We start from the raw sequence: 16094 nt of genomic DNA, 5'->3' as shown, positions 1-16094 counted from the left end.
TTGATAAAGAGCTTGGAAAAGCGGATGGCCTCTGTCGATGAAAGATGCCGGTTTCTGCTCATGTCATCACATGGCGTGACGCCAGGAAAAGACATGGAAGAAGCAGAAAAAGAGCAAGAACATCACGACGACACATCTCCGTGCACTTGAAGACTATTCACTGTGTCTTTGTTGCTCAACAGAGAACAGGTCGAACAAATGAGCCAAAACATTGTTTTCTCAAGTACCCCTGACTAACAACCTCCAGTGGCATCGGTCTCGAGACGACCATTCTCTTTGCGCGCGAAGGCGCCAAGGTCATCATGGCCGACATCAGCGGACCGGCGCTGGAAAAGGCGCTGGCCAAGGCACGTGAACTGGTGCCGGCGTCGGCCGTCATCGAGACCAAGGTGACGGACGTGTCGAAGGAAGACAGCGTCAAGGCGCTGGTCGACGCGGCCGACGCATGGGGCGGCATGGACATCATCTTCAACAACGCGGGCATCATGCACGCCGACGACGCCGACGCCATCGACACGCCCGAGAAGATCTGGGACCTGACCCAGAACATCAACGTCAAGGGCGTCTGGTTCGGCAGCAAGCACGCCGTCCTGTCGCTGCGCAAGCACCGCAAGAACAGGGGTTCCATCATCAACACCGCCTCCGTCGTTGCGCTCGTCGGCGCTGCCACCCCCCAGCTGGCTTACACGGCCTCCAAGGGCGCTGTCCTTGCCATGACCCGCGAGCTTGCCATTGTTCACGCCCGCGAGGGTTTCCGCTTCAACGCTCTGTGCCCTGCTCCTCTCAAGTATGCTCCCGTCCGTCAATTCTCAGTATCGAAAGCCCCTGGCTAACCTCGCACCCCCTTTTTTTCACAGCACCCCTCTCCTGCAAGACTGGCTCGGCGACGACGAGGCCAAGCGCCTGCGCCGCACCGTGCACTTCCCGACTGGCCGCTTCGGCGAGGCCATCGAGCAGGCCCACGCCGTCGTCTTCCTGGCGTCGGACGAGTCCAGCTTCGTCAACGGCACCGACTTTGTCGTTGACGGCGGCATGACCAAGGTGAGCACTTCCCGGTCTTTCTTGTCAAACCCCCCCCTGTTTTTTCCATGAATGGAGGCGAGCAGCTGCTGATGTCGATTGATAGGCCTACGTCACCCCCGAGGGCCCGCCCTCCGTGGCTCCCCAGAACCTTGCCTCCGGAAGGTAAAAGGTCGGGTGGCCGTGAAAGGGAAAAAGAAAAGGCGATGACGGTTTCAGTTTTGCTGGTTTAACGATAGATTGATGCACCAACAATGACTTGAATGCCAGAATGATGTAAAAGTAAAAGGACTTGACTATGTCTACAGTGTCTATCTTTTTGATTATGGTGGTGATTACCATGGCCAGGCTGTTAACCGCTTCTTCCTATCCACGGAATATGCAAACCAGAACTCGCTATGCGTACTTGACGTCTTTTTATGTCATCAGGGCCGTGTATGACCAGCCGTGACATTTCATCTCATTCCCCATCCCCTGGCCGTCCAACCCACCTCAGATCCCTACAATCTTCCTCAACCCCGCGACCTTCTGTTCAAGCCCGCCATAGCCCAACTCGACTACACCACTAGCCACTGTCCACGCCCTCTCCGCATTGGGAACCGGCACCCTCAACTCGGGCGGAATCGCCGTCTCCATGATGCCTGGGAAGCGGTCCCTGCACACAGCCTTGGTATTGCACAACCCACGCAGGCCCTCCTCGCCAGCAAAGCGGCCGTAGCCACTGCCCTTGACGCCGCCGAATGGCAGCTGCACGGCGTAGTAGACGGCAAAGTCGTTGACCGACACCATGCCGCTCTGGATGCGGTCGACGACGTAGTTGAGATCGCGCTTGGAGGACCCAAAGACGGAGGCGCCGAGCCCGTATTCCGTGCTGTTGGCTTTGATGACCGCGTCCTCGACGGATGAGGCGCGCATGAGCAGGAAGACGGGCGCGAAGCATTCGGTCTGGGCGATGGCCATGGAGGGCGTCACGTTGGCGAGAAGCGTCGGCGCGAAGTAGTGTCCGGCAGGGTGCTCTGGGTGAGCATAGCGCGTACCGCCCGCGAGAAGTTCTGCGCCTTGGGCGACGGCATCGCGGACTAGAGACTCGAGATGGTCGAAGTTTGCGGAGGAGATGGACGCGCCAACGTCGACGGCTTCGTCGGTAGCACCGGCAGCTTCGAGTGAGAGAGCCGAGCCGCTGCGCAGCGAATTGACAATGGGAGTCAGGAACTTGACGAGACGGTCGTAGGCTCGGGGCATCGCGATGACGCGCTCGATTCCGATGCAGTTCTGCCCTGCAGCTTGGAAGACGCCGCGCAGCAGGATATGTCCAACTTTTTCGAGGTTACGCACATCGTCAAGAACGATTGCTGCGTCTTTTCCGCCCAGCTCTACGCAAACGGGTATCAGCGCTTTCGCGGCCGACTCACACACCTTAAAGGCAACGGGCCGCGAGCCGATAAAGGTGAGGTGTGAGATGCCCGAGTGCGACGTCAGATGAGGTGCTACCTCAGGCCAACAAGCGAGAGATTGGACGAGGTCAGCATAGTAGCCGTGGCCGCAGGCATAGAGAGCGCCGTGAACAATCGATGTAAAGTATTTGGAAGACCAAGCAGTCTGCTCAGAGACTTTGACAATGACAGCGTTACCGGAGAAGAGTGCAGAGATGATTGGTCCCAGGAGGTTGTGGAACTAGATTCAAGTTAGAATTTACCTTGGAAAAGGTTGCTGAGACTCACAGGATAGCTATGGGTAAAATGTCAGCAGTCTTCCTTACTCAAGGGAGACAGTCCAAACTTACTTCCAGCTGACGGCAGCAGCCACCACACCAAGAGGCTCCCACCGAACCTCATTCTTCTTGTACATCATCAAAAAGTTGGTCGGCCTGCTCTCAGGCTTCAATGCCTTCTCTCCATGGTCGATTGTCCATTTGAGCTTCTCCGCTGTGACTAGGATCTCGCCAAAGCTCGAATCCAAACGCGTCTTTCCGCTGTCCAGGCACGCCGCAGTCGAAATTGTCCGCTGATTCTCCAAAATGAATCTGTCATGAATAGCACATCCAATCAGCAATGTCCTACATCTCATCCCACGGCCATTGTAGGCCACCGTTGTGCCGCATCTTCCTCTCCCAATGGTATACGCACTTCAACAAAGTCTTGAGCACCCTCCTCCGCTCTGCAAAGCTGGTCTGCCGCCACTTCTCCTGCGCAGCCTTGGCCCGCTCAACGGCATCGTCAACGTCGCGCTCGGTCGCCGGTTCGATCGCATCGAGCAGCTCGCCTGTCGCCGGACAGTAGGATTGAATCTTGTTCGAGCCCGGAATCTGCACCGCAACACGCGTCAGCCAAAATGTCCGAACGTCCGAAAATCCGAGTGCAAACAAGCTACACCAGCCAAGTCTTGCGAATTAAGCGCAATGGGTATAAGCATACCCTGAGTCCCGGCTCCCGCACCACCTCGCCCTTCCACCCCGGCGCGCACTGCTCGGGCGGCCGCACTTTGTATCGCACCGCTTCCTCTGGGTCGTCCAGATACCACGCAGCAAGAAACAGGGCTGTCACCAGCGTTCCCGCAATCAGCGCGTGGCCTGCTGGGCTATGGAACAGCGCTTGGCGAAGCGCGGCAACATCTTCGAAGCCCAGATTGGCGACCATGCTGTCAATGGCACCCATGACGACAGGTACAGGTCGTCGCAGAATGGGCGACGTAGTCCTCGGCGGTTCTATCACGGCGAACCTGTGGTGTTGACGTGGTGCGTAGAAGACATTCGGGCGGAAGCGCGAGGTCGGAGCGGAGGTGCGTGCGGCCGCCGTCAGGGTCCTGTCCTGTCCCGACTCGGCAGGGGTGAGTGAGGCGAGCAAGATGCGGGACGGAAGGAAGCGACAGCGGGAGCGCGTGAGAGTCGGGTGAGATGGGAGGATTGGCAAGGTTGTTACATTAGCGAGACAAGCGCCCTGCTTTCACTGGTCGTGATAGAGTTTCGACTTCTTTTTCCGTTCTAATTTGATGTGGCTGTGAATTCCATCCTCGCAAATCATTCAAGGTAAATTTGATAGAAGAGATTATTACATGGCCTCAGCCAATAAACAAGATCGATCGCTTTCCTCTCAGTCGTCCAGGACATGGTCGCCGTAACATGACATTCCAACTTGACGCCAGGATACGCTCGTACAGAAACATGACGCTCAATGGGTAACCAATTCGAGAGTCGCTCAAACCAACTTTTCACAGATAAACTCCAAGATCCGCGCCAATTCGCTTGATTGAGCCAACCGGACTATCCAAGCCGTGATGAAGGACAAAGATGAAAAAGGCAACATGGGGGCTACGTATATTTGGTCAATATACTATTAGGGATGACGCCGTCATGCAGTTATTTACAATGAGCTCACAAGTCAAGACCCAAGTCTCACCAACTACATCACCACGCAGTTTTCCTCATGCTGCTTGTGGTTGCTGCGAGATAGACGTTCGCGGCTTCTCTGCGCACGCACACCACCGCGTTTGAGTTCCTCGAGGCGCTCTTGGGCTTTGGGGAACTTGTGGGCTGTGTCGCAAGTTAGTATATTTCGGTAATCCCAGGGGATTAGGTCACTCACAGGCTGCTCTGCCGTACCATCGCTTGGCTTCATCCAGACTTCTTGGACAACCGATGCCGACCTCAGTAAAGTAGCCCATGGCAAACATGGCCTTCGGCAGAGGAGGGTCTGCACACGCTGCCTTGCGTGCCCATAAGTACGCCTCTGTGTCACTCTGCTCCAAGATGCCTTGACTTCCAGTCAGGTACCATCCAGACAGCGCCAACTCTGCCTGGTGTTCGCCTTGCGCCGCAGCACGAGTATACCAAGCGATGCTGTTGCGCTGATCAATCGGGCAACCCAACATGCCGTACTCGTATGCCTCACCGAGGCGGAACTGACTGAATTTGTAGCCCATGTCTGCGGCACGCTTGAAGAGTGAATATGCTTGCGCATCATCAAGTCCAATCAAGTGGTCTGGGACATGCTGGGCATTGGCAGCTGCCTTGTTGCAGTAGAGCAACGCCAACTGGTGGAGCGCGTGTGGATTCTCTTCGTCCGCCCGTTCAGCAGCACGCTTCAACCACATGATGGCTTCCGAAACATTTTTCTGCTGTCCCATCAGGCCGTTCAACAGTACCATGCCGAGTTTGTACATGGCAGCGACGTCGCCGAGAGCTGCCGCACGCTTGTACCACTGCATGGCTTTCATGGGATCTTTGCGGGTACCACCACCTTCTTCAGCACCTATCTCGCAACAAACAGCGGTGCGATATGCGGAGGGTGCATGTCCAAGCTTCGCGGCTTGCATGTACAGACTGAAAGCTTCCTTCTCATCAACATTGAGACCAAGCATTCCTTGTCCGTAGCAGTCCGCAAAGTAGAAGATGGCCTCTGGATACTCCTTCTGGACAAGCTTTTTGACGGATTTGTACGCTTCCATGATATAGCGTTCGCGATTTTTTGCCGTCGTTTTCGGATCAGCGCGACCACCCTCGTTCGCCAGAACGGACGCAGCGTCAACCAGTTTCTTCGCATACTTGAGATGAAGAGCGTTGTCCCGTGGATGATTTTGCACATCCTGACGGAGTCTAGCAAGAGTTTCCAATGTAAGGGGATCGGAGTAGCGTCGGCCGGACTTCTTGGGAGGCTGAGGCTGAGCAATTGTGGGCACCGCTTGCGGCACATTACCACCGCTGTAATTCCGAACGGGTGCGGGCTTCTGACCCATGTGGCCTGGTCTAACGGGTGCTGGGTGATGAGGGAGGGAATCGGCGTGTGCCGCAGGGGTGGGATGATGGGGAAGAGCGTCTTCACTCTGCTGCGGCTGCTTGTCGACTGGACTCATGATGTTGTTGCCCCCGCCTGGGCTCATTGGATTGCTTGCACCACCTGGACTCATGACATTGTTCGGCCCTCTTTGAGGGCCACGGGCACGATGGTCCGGGAGAGCTCCTTGAGGCGGGCCTGGACGCATGCCATGTGGGCCAGGGTCAGAGTTGTATTGCGGTTGCTCCAGGGAAGGTCGTCCCATCGGCCCAGGAGGAGGCTGGCCATAGAATCGGTTTTGAGGGCGAGCATTAGGTGGCGGGCGCGGAAGCGGCCCAGCGGGAGGCGGTCCTCTGAATCCTGAGCCGTGAGGACCCGGCTGAGCACCTGGCGGGAACGGCACTCTCCCGTTCGCAGTGCTTGGCCGGACAGGCGGAGGGCTTTGGAAAGACTCGGCTTGGCCATACTCTTGGACTGTGTTGCTCCGAGGAAGCTGGGGAATCGCTGGTACATCATCGGACGGCTCCGCCGTGTATCCATTGGGATTCCGTCCACGGTTGAAATCAGGCTGAGACTTGCTCCGATGTATTTGCTGTCCCATGTTTGGATTCGACATTGGAAATTCCGGAGGAGGCTGCTGTTGCTGAACAGGGGTATTGGTCCCAGAGTCTCCGAGATGCCTTTCGAAAGACTGCCCGCGTCGATGGGAAGGCTCCTGGGGCAAACTGTCAAAATCCGGCATCTCAGCCTCGATTGCAGCTTCTCGGTCTGCCCGACTGAATGCTCCATATCCGCCTTCCGAAGGCTGCTGTCCGTGTTGGTATTTCGGCGGCTGGTAGGGAGTCTTGTATGCCATGGCACCAACATGAGCAATCTGAGGCTGCTGTCTTCGATCTCCTGCGGTCCTTGGGCGGGGAATTGATGCACCAGCTTGCGCATTCATCGGGGGCACGGCTGGAATTGGCGGAATAGGCTCATTCCATGCATCCTCGTGGTCGTAGTCCAACGCTTGTCCGTAATTCTGCGGCATAGTTGCTGAACGTTGGAGGTGAGGCGGTGTTTCCGGAGATCCAAATGCAGGCATTCTGAATCCACCAATGTGATTGTCTACCGGACCTGCTGTGTGCGCTCTGATTGGTGGGGAGGGTCGGTCGAATCCATTTTGCTGAGAGGCACCGCTCCCGGGCCCTCCAGCCCTGCCGCGTGGAGTCTGTTGGTATGGGGGAGTTCGATGTTGATCAGTGAGCGGCGGACGGCTTCCTTCGCTCGACTTGCTCATTTTTCGCTGCCCTTGCCCATCTCCGGGTCTCCCGTTCATGCTCATGTTCGCCATGCCCTCCTGGATCGGTCTGTTCTTGGTTCGGGGCGGAGTTTTGGTGGGGAATACAGGAAAAGGGCTGTCGAGAGGCATCGCCTGTGGCGACCTTGGCCTCGCTTCACAGCTGATCAGCGTTTCGAGTCGCGGCATCTCGTGCGTAAAAACTTACCTGGCTTCGGCCGTGGAGCACCATTGGGAATCGGCGCATTGGGAGGTGGTCTTCCACGCCCCATGGGATCGCCACCTGGCCCATAGTTTTGTGGTGGAGGACGTCCACGTCCATCACCTCTCATGGGAGGTCTCCCGCCAGCACCTGGGGGCGGTCCATAACCTCGCGGGCCTGGAGCAGGACCTGGGCCAGGACCAGGACCACGAGGGGGCATTCGTCCTCCTTGCGGCGGAGGGCCTCGAGGCATTGGTCCGTTGTAGTTTTGAGGAGGCGGTCCGCCGTTCATCATGCCATAACCTCCTCCAGATGGCCCATTTTGACGCGGAGGTGGGCCTTGCTGGTGCCCATAGCCTCCATTGTATCCATTGTACTGGTCGTCGGCGTATCCATAACCGTCCTGGTAAGCGTAACCGTCATCGTAGGCGTATCCACCCTGATCCTGGGCGTAGTCGTCGTGGTAAGCGTTGCCGTAGTAGGCATTGTTCTGGGGCGGGCCTTGGGCATAATAGTGCCTGGGCGGCGCTTGGTAGTTGGAGTGGGCGTCGTATGCCATTCGTCAACGAGAGGGGTGCCTGGTGTAGCACCGCGACCAAGCTACAGGGCGTGTTTTGGAAGTAGGGAACGTGTGGGCTTGGAGCGCCCAATGGGACTGCGAAGGCCAACAAGGTAAATGACAGGCGTTGTAAGGAGCGAAGGACTGTTGTTGTGATAGCGTGCGGCTACAGGAAGCTCATGGCGGAGCGCAAAGCGAGCTTGGTGAAGCGACCTGTCGATTGTCGCAGTTGCGTCTTGATCGCGAAGGGGAGATTGCCAGGGTTGGGCGGTCGGAGGCTTGGAAAGCTCGCGGCGGCTAGTCAGGGTGCAAACTTGGGGCGGGGGTGAGCTGGGTAAAGTCGATGTCGCAAGACGGCGGGCGGCTCCGCCGGTGCAAGCGAGAGGCCGAAGGACAAGGCGTGGTGTTGAAGAAGGAAGACGGTAAAGAGAGAAGGAGAGTTGGGTTGGGTTTGGTTTGGTCTTCAGTTTTGCGCGCAAAGTGTGGTCAGTCGGCGGGCGGCCAACGGTGCAGTAGTCAGTGGTAGGAGCGAGAGGGCTGACCCAATCAGGAGCAACAGAGGCCGCCAGGAGACTGACGGACGGCGTTGTACGGGCGCCAAAGCACGAACGGGTCCCAGGAACAGACACGAGAAATTCAATCTAGTGGGCTCTGTTGTTTATGGTTTTTTTAGTCTGACTCGGCTTCGTCCGGCTCTGCTACGGACGTGGCGGGCGGTGCCTGTCTCATTAAGGTGTCGTCTCCAGTCGATGCATGTGTCGTTCCTTCCCGCTCCAGCCACATTAGGTCTCGTCTTCACCGCCACACAGCGCATTGTGCCATCATAGACAGTTTCGTCCAGCCCAGCCGGCCTCGACCATCGTCACTCACTGCAACCACGTACATCCTCTCCATCCGCTCCAATCGGCCCATCCAACTCCGACGGCTTGACTCTTCCTTGTCCTTGCCATACTTCAGCTTTCCTAGCCACCTCTGTGTGATTCTCCTTCACCCTCTGTCCCGCTGCGTCCTTCGTCATGACCCGCGCCGCCACCTGGATTAAGATGCTTGTTGGGTACGTTCTGCGACCCCATGACACTGCAACCATGCTGACACTCATTCCAGAGGCGTTGGCCTGTGTGTCGGTGGTCCAGCCTTCACCTACTGGGTGATGCCGACTGAAGACGAGCTTTTCAAGGTACTTCTTTTTTTTTTTCTTTTTTTTTTTCTGCTGGTCGACCATTTTTCCTACTTGTCCCTGGTCCATATTTGTCCCCTTGGTTTTTTGCCTTGCCTCAAACCACTGTTCTGATACATTCCACAAACGTGTGTCTCTGCTTTTCATGTCCTTAATAAAATTCGTCTCAAGTTTCGATCTAGCTACTAACGTCATCGCCAGAGGTACAACCCGGAGCTTCAGAAGCGCTCTCTTGAGAAGCGAGAGATGAGAGAGCAAGAATTCGACAACTTTGTCAACAAGCTGAAGGACTGGTCCAAGTCGGATAAGCCAAGTAGGACCAAAACTTGCCTTTCTTCCAGACTCCAAGATTACTAACATGAACGCTACAGTCTGGGAAGCAGCGTCCGAGATCAACGCTCAACACGTCGCAGAACAGCGACAGAAAATCATCGATGACAAGAAAAGCTTGGCTGCTGACGTCGAGCGTCGTCGTCGTGAGATGGCAGAGTCTACCGGCGAAGGCCCCAAAGCATGAAATTGATACCGCGCACACGACCTTTGTTCAACTCTTCTCTCTTATTTTCGATCGTGATTATTTCTGTCGTCTGTTCTTCTTCGAGTCCTGCTTTAGGAGTTTGGCGCGGCCTCATCAGTGTACATTTGGGTATCATCCAATACCGACCCAGCAACCCTGGTCTCTCTTCTCAAGCATGGTCAGATTCACGCGGCGTACCTGCATCAAACACGTTCCGTGTTTGGGACAGCTCCGCATTACGACGAAGTCCGGATGGAAAATTCTCAAGGCATTGCGGAAAATGTCGCTGCTGGGAACCAAGTGATGTCCCGACACTGCTAGGGTCGAGTTGTCGAATTCGAAGCGTTGACGAATACTCGTCGCAATCATGGTCTACTCGGATGATTAGAAGCTGATGCCCAGCAAATTTACGAGCAAGCCTCAGTTTGACAGATCCGGTTTCCTGCTCGCACGCTTGCCCGGTCACACAGCGTCATGCCGGCACCCGCATGTCTGCCTCTCCGCCCCAAGCATCTTCTAGTACCACCACCACAACGCAGCTTATCAACCAGCCAAATCTGCACTTATTTTGCAAGCCAAGCCCGGAACTGCTGGAGCTCGTGACCAATCGCCACCAGCCTCGACGCTGACGCCCATCTTCCGTCTCTATATACGAGCCGGCCCCTCACCATGGCTCCAGATCTTCCAGGAACACCGAACCGACATCGCCTCCCACGCCTCTGTGGACACAGACTGCCCAATCGTACCTGAGAGCGCTCTACACAACATCAATGCCCCTAGTCGACGACACTTCGTCGCCGACGCGCGATCGTGACGGCTATCCGTCACTCGCAGCGCATATCGCTGACTCAACCTTGCCTCCGCCCTATCAACCATCTTCAGTCAACGATGCGTCGGGAAGAAGCAATGCCTTCATTTTCCGAAAATTCAACAAGTTGAGCGCGCGGAATCTCTTGATGCTCGAGAAGCGGGGCATGGAGCTGGAAGAGGAATTGGACAAGCTGGATAAAATGACGCGTGAGGGCTGGGTATGGGACGGAAGGGTTAGTGGGAGTAACAAGGGAGAAGGGGCTGGCGTTGACGTGAGAAAAAGAGAGATTCTTGGAGAACTCGAGCTTTGGATTGGAAAATATCGTGAGTGCTTTTTGTTCTTTTATTCACTCTCTTCCTCTGATTTTCTAAACCGAAAGAACAACTTCTCTGTTTCAATGTCGAACTGGCTCTTGTACACATAAGGCGCTTGGGCAGAAGGCCTTTTGGATATTAGGTCACGTGTCCATGCTCAATCGACTGGTGGTCGTTCTCTACTATTGGAAGAGCTTCTAGCTTCCGACAGAGCGCTGTGTAGCTGACACATATCAGAGAAAGCTCTTTACCACCAGTCACTTGTGGCAGCTCTTCCTGCCCCTGCTCCTTCCGATCTTTCTTCCCTCCGCCGTTGGTTCTCGGGTGAGACTGTCACAAATGGCCTCGTAAACGGAACAGATGGCTCCCACATACTTGCTAGGCCTCTTCTCAGTGGATCTGCGCGCTACAAATACGACGACGAAGCTGATCTCGTTGCGCTGCGGCCGTCAGGCAATTCGAACAGACATGCGGAAGTATCCGAAAAGCCCGTCGTACCTATTCCACGCTTCTTGAAAGAGAACTGGGCCAATAGACGCAAGTCTCTGCCATTCGCCTTGGCCGGGTTACCCCCATCAACTCCAACTCCGGCCAACTCGCCTGTCAATGCCGCGGACAGTGCCGGCGTTCATAGCAATACGCCTTGGTCGTCGCTCGCCCCACTTTCCTTGCGCACCACTGCACCGTACTTCTCCCCTCCGACTTCGATTCCTGATCCAGGCTCCAATACGGACGGAATGCCTACCAATGGTTCTATAGCATCATGGCCGACAGCACTAGCCTCGACACTCATATTCCTGGTCATCGGCTCTGCGACCGGATTTTACATGTCCCATGCTCAAAACCTCTCCACTTCGCAGGCGCGTGGGGTGGAGGGGATCCTGCTTCTGACGGCGCTTTTCGCGATCAGCGTAGGCTCATTGACGAATGCGCGACGAGGCGAAGTGGTGGCTGCAACGGGTCTACATGCTGTGGTCTTGGGCGGCTGCGTCGTCTGGGGCGCTCTGAGAAGTTTGGGCGAGCGCGAGGGCAAGCGCGAGGTCTGACGCGTGTTGAAACTGTTCAAGTGCATGCTGGTCTCGAGAGCGTACACGTATCGGACTTTCTGGCTGGTGTGATTTCGGATTTGGTGAATGTGGCCCGAAGTTTGTTATTTGCAACGGTCTCATGTCTGCGTGGATGGATGGCTTGGGTGTCAAGGCTCTCATTCGGATTCGTGTTGGTACCGTTTGTCGTGATCCGGAACATCCATGACTATGGCGAAAACGCAACTCGATAGATGACGTGTAGCGTAGAGCAAGAATGCCATCAGCGTTAAAGGGAGCTAGCGAGGCGCGGTGCCAAAAATGGCACATAACCGCCCGAACACGTTCCATGTCCATTTTTCGAAGAATCTGTACGCTGCCATCACGTATTTCTCGAAGGTATTCTTTTTTCTTCACCCACACCGTCATGATTCTTGTACCTCGTCTTCGGACAACGAGGCTCGAAGTGTTTTGGTTAGAGCGCGGCGTAACAATAGTCCGCTAGGTGTTTGAGCATGGGGAAGCGGCAAGCCAGCTCCCCACCTCAAACGCTCGTCGCAAGAATGGGATTCCCTGCTCTTCCCATGACATCTGTCGCAGCCCATCGGCATCTAGCTCTGGTGGAGTCTAAAGCTCCCATTCAGTTCATCATGGCATCTTCATCGCCATGCCTCGCTTCTCCTCTTACCGTACCGTTATCCTTGCCGTGTCGCTTACAATCCTGCTGTTCAAGGGCTTGAGCACGCTGCTCCTGGCGTCATCCGGAATAGTCGTTGCAAGCGAACAGCCCGCCACCGCGAAGCAGAAGCCTATGAGACCAAGGCCCGCCCCTGAGCCTCCCTACATCGGCTTCGGGACGTGGAATCTGGACGAGGAATCCGACGAGCCCGGCCTCCTGAACGCAAGCGAAGCCGTTGCGTTCGCGATCCACGCTGGTTACCGCCATATCGATTGTGCGTCGATCTACGGAAACGAAAAAGCGGTCGGTCGAGGTATCGCGGAAGGCATCAAGAGAGCCCGCATCACCAGAGAACATCTCTGGATAACGAGCAAGCTGTGGAATGACCGTCATGGCGACGAGAACACCGTAGCCGGAGCGCTGGAGAGTACGCTGGATGATCTCGATTTGGAGTACTTGGACTTGTATTTGATGCATTGGCCGGTGAACGACAAGGGCGTATTCGACTTTGTCGAGGTGAGCGAGCCGACATCTACTGCGATCAACATTGCGCTAACTAGTCGATCAGACATGGAAGTCAATGGAGAAGCTCGTCGAACGGGGCAAAGTCAAGTACATTGGAATTTCCAACTTCTCCCCCAAACAGCTTCGAAAGCTCTTCAAGGCGGCTACCATCAAGCCTGCAGTCCATCAATTCGAGGACCATCCATATCTGCAGCAGCCGGAGTGGATCATCTACCACAAGACGCACAATATGCATGTGACCTCATACTCGCCTCTTGCCAATTCAAACCCGGTCTATCACGGTCGCTCGCGTAGACCTACACCGCCGCTGCTCGAGAACCCGGATATTGTTCGCATAGGCGAGTTGCGTCATTGCACACCAGCGCAGGTGGCCCTCGCCTGGGCAAATACCCGAGGGACCAGCGTCATTCCGAAAAGCCGGCATGAGCAGTGGATTCGCGACAATCTCGACGCGGGCCGCTGTCGACTCCTCGACAAGGACATGCACAAGATTGACGACGATATCTCAAGCATGTATATGACTCGGTTCAACAACCCAAGCAAGAAATGGGGCGTCAAGCTGTTTGAGGGTCTTGATGATGCGTAGCGGATTGGCAAGAAGCATTTGATGATTCAAGAATCAAGATTGAGAATTTTTCGGAGTTGGGTGAATTGGCGAGCACGGGAATAATGGGCATTGACAGCTTTTGCAAGTGCCGTCCTCCTCTTCTACAGTCAGGTGACGTGGTTCATCTTTGAAATCAGGACGTGCTGACTGCTGGTGGAAGACGGCCACGCGGTTGATGGATATAGCGGACCGCAACTGCCCCTTTGTGTCGGCGCTGGGAGATCAGCCACTTGAATTACAATCGAACCAAACAGGAAATTCACGAAGTTGCTCTCTGCCCTGTGAACAGCCTAGAGAAAGGGTGACGCCATACTGACCAATAGCCGGCGGACTCCCCGGCGTCTCCTATCGAAATATCCGTAGGGCAGCGCCAAAAGGGGCGAGCGGACCAACTGAATGGAACCTAGGGGATCGACGGCATGGGTTTGTGAGGCTTTCATTTCAGAGCGGAGGTTGCTCGGCGCCTTTTTCCAAGACGACATTGCGGTCGTGCAGCACACCTCCACCATCTAAGCTTTCCATGTCTTGGAATTCCTCCACGCGTCTGCCAAGGTGCTGAATGATGGCCCTGTGCTGTGCCAGCCTTGTTTCGGTCTTTGTCTCTTCTCAATGGCGGGCGGGTTCTCGAAGACCTTGCTCGTGGAAGTTGGAGCGCCCGGATACATTTGACACGAGCACAGCCATGCGCCGTGCTGCCCCGAGCTTTGACACCCACACGAGCCCTCGACTCACAGCAGTGGCACAGCATCTCCCAGCCAGTGTGGTCCGAGGACTGCTGCCCGTCTCTTGCTCACTGGGCTTTGACGGCTTACTTCGAGAGAGAGAGAGAGCCTCTGGACGACAATTGCATTCATGCGGAATGAAGATTGAAAGCTGGCAGTCATGTCCTGGAAATTTTTTGCGCTTCCTTCAATGACAATCAAACTAACATGTAGCGATGCAGTGGAGCAAGAGCTATCACGAATCACGGTCCGGAGAAATGAAGCCAGTAGACGGACATTACTCGTCATATCCTGCCAACTGCGTCACCGCTCACCAACTTTTGGTCCCCCCTTGCCCGCACTGTGCGTGGGGAGGGGTTCCTCCGGGGCCAATTCATACGGCTTCCCCCCGTGCGGCTAGTCGATCTGGGCCCAATGAGGAAATGGTCCAACCGTCACGCACGTTGCCGCCATCCGAGCAGTCCCTCCATACGGACTGTGCACGCTTCTCCATATCTTCTTCCAGTCGAGCCGGCGATTCCACGCTAACTGTGATTGGAAGGGTTCCTGAAGAGCCTCATCTTTGGAGGCGTCTCTCTCGCCGGAACATGATCACCACGGGCACCTTGGGGGAAATAGGAGTACGGCTCGATGGCGAGTCAATTGAGTATAAGAATCTGCTTCTGGTTCAGTCTGCAGTTTCCTTCTTCACTCACCACCGAGCCACTTCTCCAACTACAGCTTCCAGCTTCAGTCACTCTTTTCAGTCGCTCTTCAAGTCCTTCGTTCCGACGACAAATCAACCCAACTTTACCAACTAAACCATCAAAATGCGTTTCTCCTTCGCCTCCGCTTTTGCTCTTTCGAGCCTTTTCCTCGGCGGTCTCGCCGCCCCCACTGCTCAGGTCGACCCTAGCAGCCTGGTCAGCTCTGCCTCGCAGAACGCCGGCTCCGTCGCCCAGGGCCAGACCACCACGACCAAGAACACCTCGGTCACCCACTCCGCCAACCAGACCGTCTACTCTTACATGGAGACCGTCTACTCCAACGTCCAGCAGCACACCGGTACCATCAACAAGACCGTTGCTGGCTACGACTCCAGCTCCTCCTCGGACTCTGAGAAGCAGAACATCATCTCGGTCGTCAAGACTGAGGTCAAGTCCATTGTCTCCATCCTCGTCCAGGCCTCCGTTGAGATTGGCAAGATCGACGTCTCCGCCAACATTGACGTCTCCGGTGTCATCTCCCTTGTCGTCAAGCTCATTGTCGAGATTGTCTCCACCCTCCAGAACGTCGTCTCCGTCCTTGGCTCCAGTAAGCATTCTCCACAACAGCTCCGCCATCACACATCTGCTAACCACACAACAGCCATCTCCGACCTCCTTGGCAACGTCCTGACCCTCCTCATCCACGCCGTCACCTCCCTCCTGTCTGCTCTCCTGCCCATCGTTGGTGACGTCGTCAAGACCGTCCTCTCCATCGTCTCTGGCATCATCCCCGCTGTTGGCGACATCCTCGTCGGCCTCGGTGAGCTCCTCCAGGGCGAGGGTCTCCTCGACGGCCTCCTCGGCAACGTCCTCTAAATGCATTCACCCCGGTGAATTGTATTTTTAGAACCCAACGCAATCGTCAAGCAACGCAAAATACCCAACAATTCGATTCTTGTTTTCTTAGAGCAGTGAGATGGCAGTAGTGGTCGAGGGAAGAGCAGGACAGCAGAGGGGGGACCAGCATGTGGGGAGGAAGAGGGGTAGATGGTTGGGAGCGGCGGTGCCAGGAGTTGGAATGCGTGGCGGGGAGAAAGCGCTGGGGTGGTGTCTGTTTTAATTTTTAATGCTCTAATCGGCGGCTACTTCTCACTCGCAAGGCTCGAAGGATACTATTGAACCGCTCGGTATTCTCCCGATTA

General features: G+C 55.7%; 8 protein-coding genes across 8 annotated transcripts; 6 read left to right on the top strand and 2 right to left on the bottom strand.

The window, feature by feature from the left end:
* The first annotated feature begins 28 nt into the window (after positions 1 to 28).
* On the top strand, positions 29 to 1351 carry BKA78DRAFT_119478 (short-chain dehydrogenase). Its single transcript, XM_066882400.1, has 4 exons — positions 29 to 189; positions 248 to 787; positions 858 to 1041; positions 1127 to 1351. Exons 2-4 carry the CDS (start codon positions 303 to 305, stop codon positions 1187 to 1189), a joined length of 732 nt encoding a protein of 243 aa, XP_066745564.1. The 5' UTR covers positions 29 to 189; positions 248 to 302; the 3' UTR covers positions 1190 to 1351.
* On the bottom strand, positions 1306 to 3835 carry BKA78DRAFT_311884 (Aldehyde/histidinol dehydrogenase). Its single transcript, XM_066888255.1, has 5 exons — positions 3435 to 3835; positions 3147 to 3325; positions 2804 to 3043; positions 2742 to 2748; positions 1306 to 2694 (listed from the first exon to the last, which is right to left on the bottom strand). The coding sequence occupies exons 1-5, from the start codon at positions 3672 to 3674 to the stop codon at positions 1513 to 1515; spliced, it is 1848 nt and encodes a 615-aa protein (XP_066745563.1). The 5' UTR covers positions 3675 to 3835; the 3' UTR covers positions 1306 to 1512.
* Positions 3836 to 3979: 144 nt separating this feature from the next.
* On the bottom strand, positions 3980 to 8000 carry BKA78DRAFT_119376 (uncharacterized protein). Its single transcript, XM_066882398.1, has 3 exons — positions 7277 to 8000; positions 4602 to 7223; positions 3980 to 4549 (listed from the first exon to the last, which is right to left on the bottom strand). Exons 1-3 carry the CDS (start codon positions 7827 to 7829, stop codon positions 4419 to 4421), a joined length of 3306 nt encoding a protein of 1101 aa, XP_066745562.1. The 5' UTR covers positions 7830 to 8000; the 3' UTR covers positions 3980 to 4418.
* An 845-nt stretch (positions 8001 to 8845) lies between these two features.
* On the top strand, positions 8846 to 9523 carry BKA78DRAFT_352045 (uncharacterized protein; the record flags this gene model as incomplete). The annotated part of the gene is made up of 4 exons (XM_066891282.1): positions 8846 to 8883; positions 8934 to 9006; positions 9208 to 9319; positions 9378 to 9523. The coding sequence occupies 4 exons, from the start codon at positions 8846 to 8848 to the stop codon at positions 9521 to 9523; spliced, it is 369 nt and encodes a 122-aa protein (XP_066745561.1).
* Positions 9524 to 10106: 583 nt separating this feature from the next.
* Positions 10107 to 11822, top strand: BKA78DRAFT_119294 (uncharacterized protein). Its single transcript, XM_066882395.1, has 2 exons — positions 10107 to 10657; positions 11102 to 11822. Exons 1-2 carry the CDS (start codon positions 10294 to 10296, stop codon positions 11692 to 11694), a joined length of 957 nt encoding a protein of 318 aa, XP_066745560.1. The 5' UTR covers positions 10107 to 10293; the 3' UTR covers positions 11695 to 11822.
* A 662-nt stretch (positions 11823 to 12484) lies between these two features.
* Positions 12485 to 13463, top strand: BKA78DRAFT_250383 (NADP-dependent oxidoreductase domain-containing protein; the record flags this gene model as incomplete). The annotated part of the gene is made up of 2 exons (XM_066884564.1): positions 12485 to 12868; positions 12921 to 13463. The coding sequence occupies 2 exons, from the start codon at positions 12485 to 12487 to the stop codon at positions 13461 to 13463; spliced, it is 927 nt and encodes a 308-aa protein (XP_066745559.1).
* A 290-nt stretch (positions 13464 to 13753) lies between these two features.
* Positions 13754 to 14725, top strand: BKA78DRAFT_119308 (uncharacterized protein). Its single transcript, XM_066882396.1, has 2 exons — positions 13754 to 14368; positions 14428 to 14725. The coding sequence occupies exons 1-2, from the start codon at positions 14044 to 14046 to the stop codon at positions 14604 to 14606; spliced, it is 504 nt and encodes a 167-aa protein (XP_066745558.1). The 5' UTR covers positions 13754 to 14043; the 3' UTR covers positions 14607 to 14725.
* Positions 14623 to 15895, top strand: BKA78DRAFT_119318 (uncharacterized protein). Its single transcript, XM_066882397.1, has 2 exons — positions 14623 to 15499; positions 15554 to 15895. Exons 1-2 carry the CDS (start codon positions 15016 to 15018, stop codon positions 15766 to 15768), a joined length of 699 nt encoding a protein of 232 aa, XP_066745557.1. The 5' UTR covers positions 14623 to 15015; the 3' UTR covers positions 15769 to 15895.
* The last annotated feature ends 199 nt before the right edge of the window (positions 15896 to 16094 follow it).

The sequence above is a fragment of the Phyllosticta capitalensis genome (genome assembly GCF_038381095.1).
Source record: "Phyllosticta capitalensis strain CBS 128856 chromosome Unknown BKA78scaffold_4, whole genome shotgun sequence".
Classification (NCBI taxonomy): Eukaryota; Fungi; Ascomycota; class Dothideomycetes; order Botryosphaeriales; family Phyllostictaceae; genus Phyllosticta; species Phyllosticta capitalensis.
The sequence above is the reverse complement of the archived record's forward strand: the minus strand, read 5'-3'. Positions and strand labels throughout refer to the sequence as shown.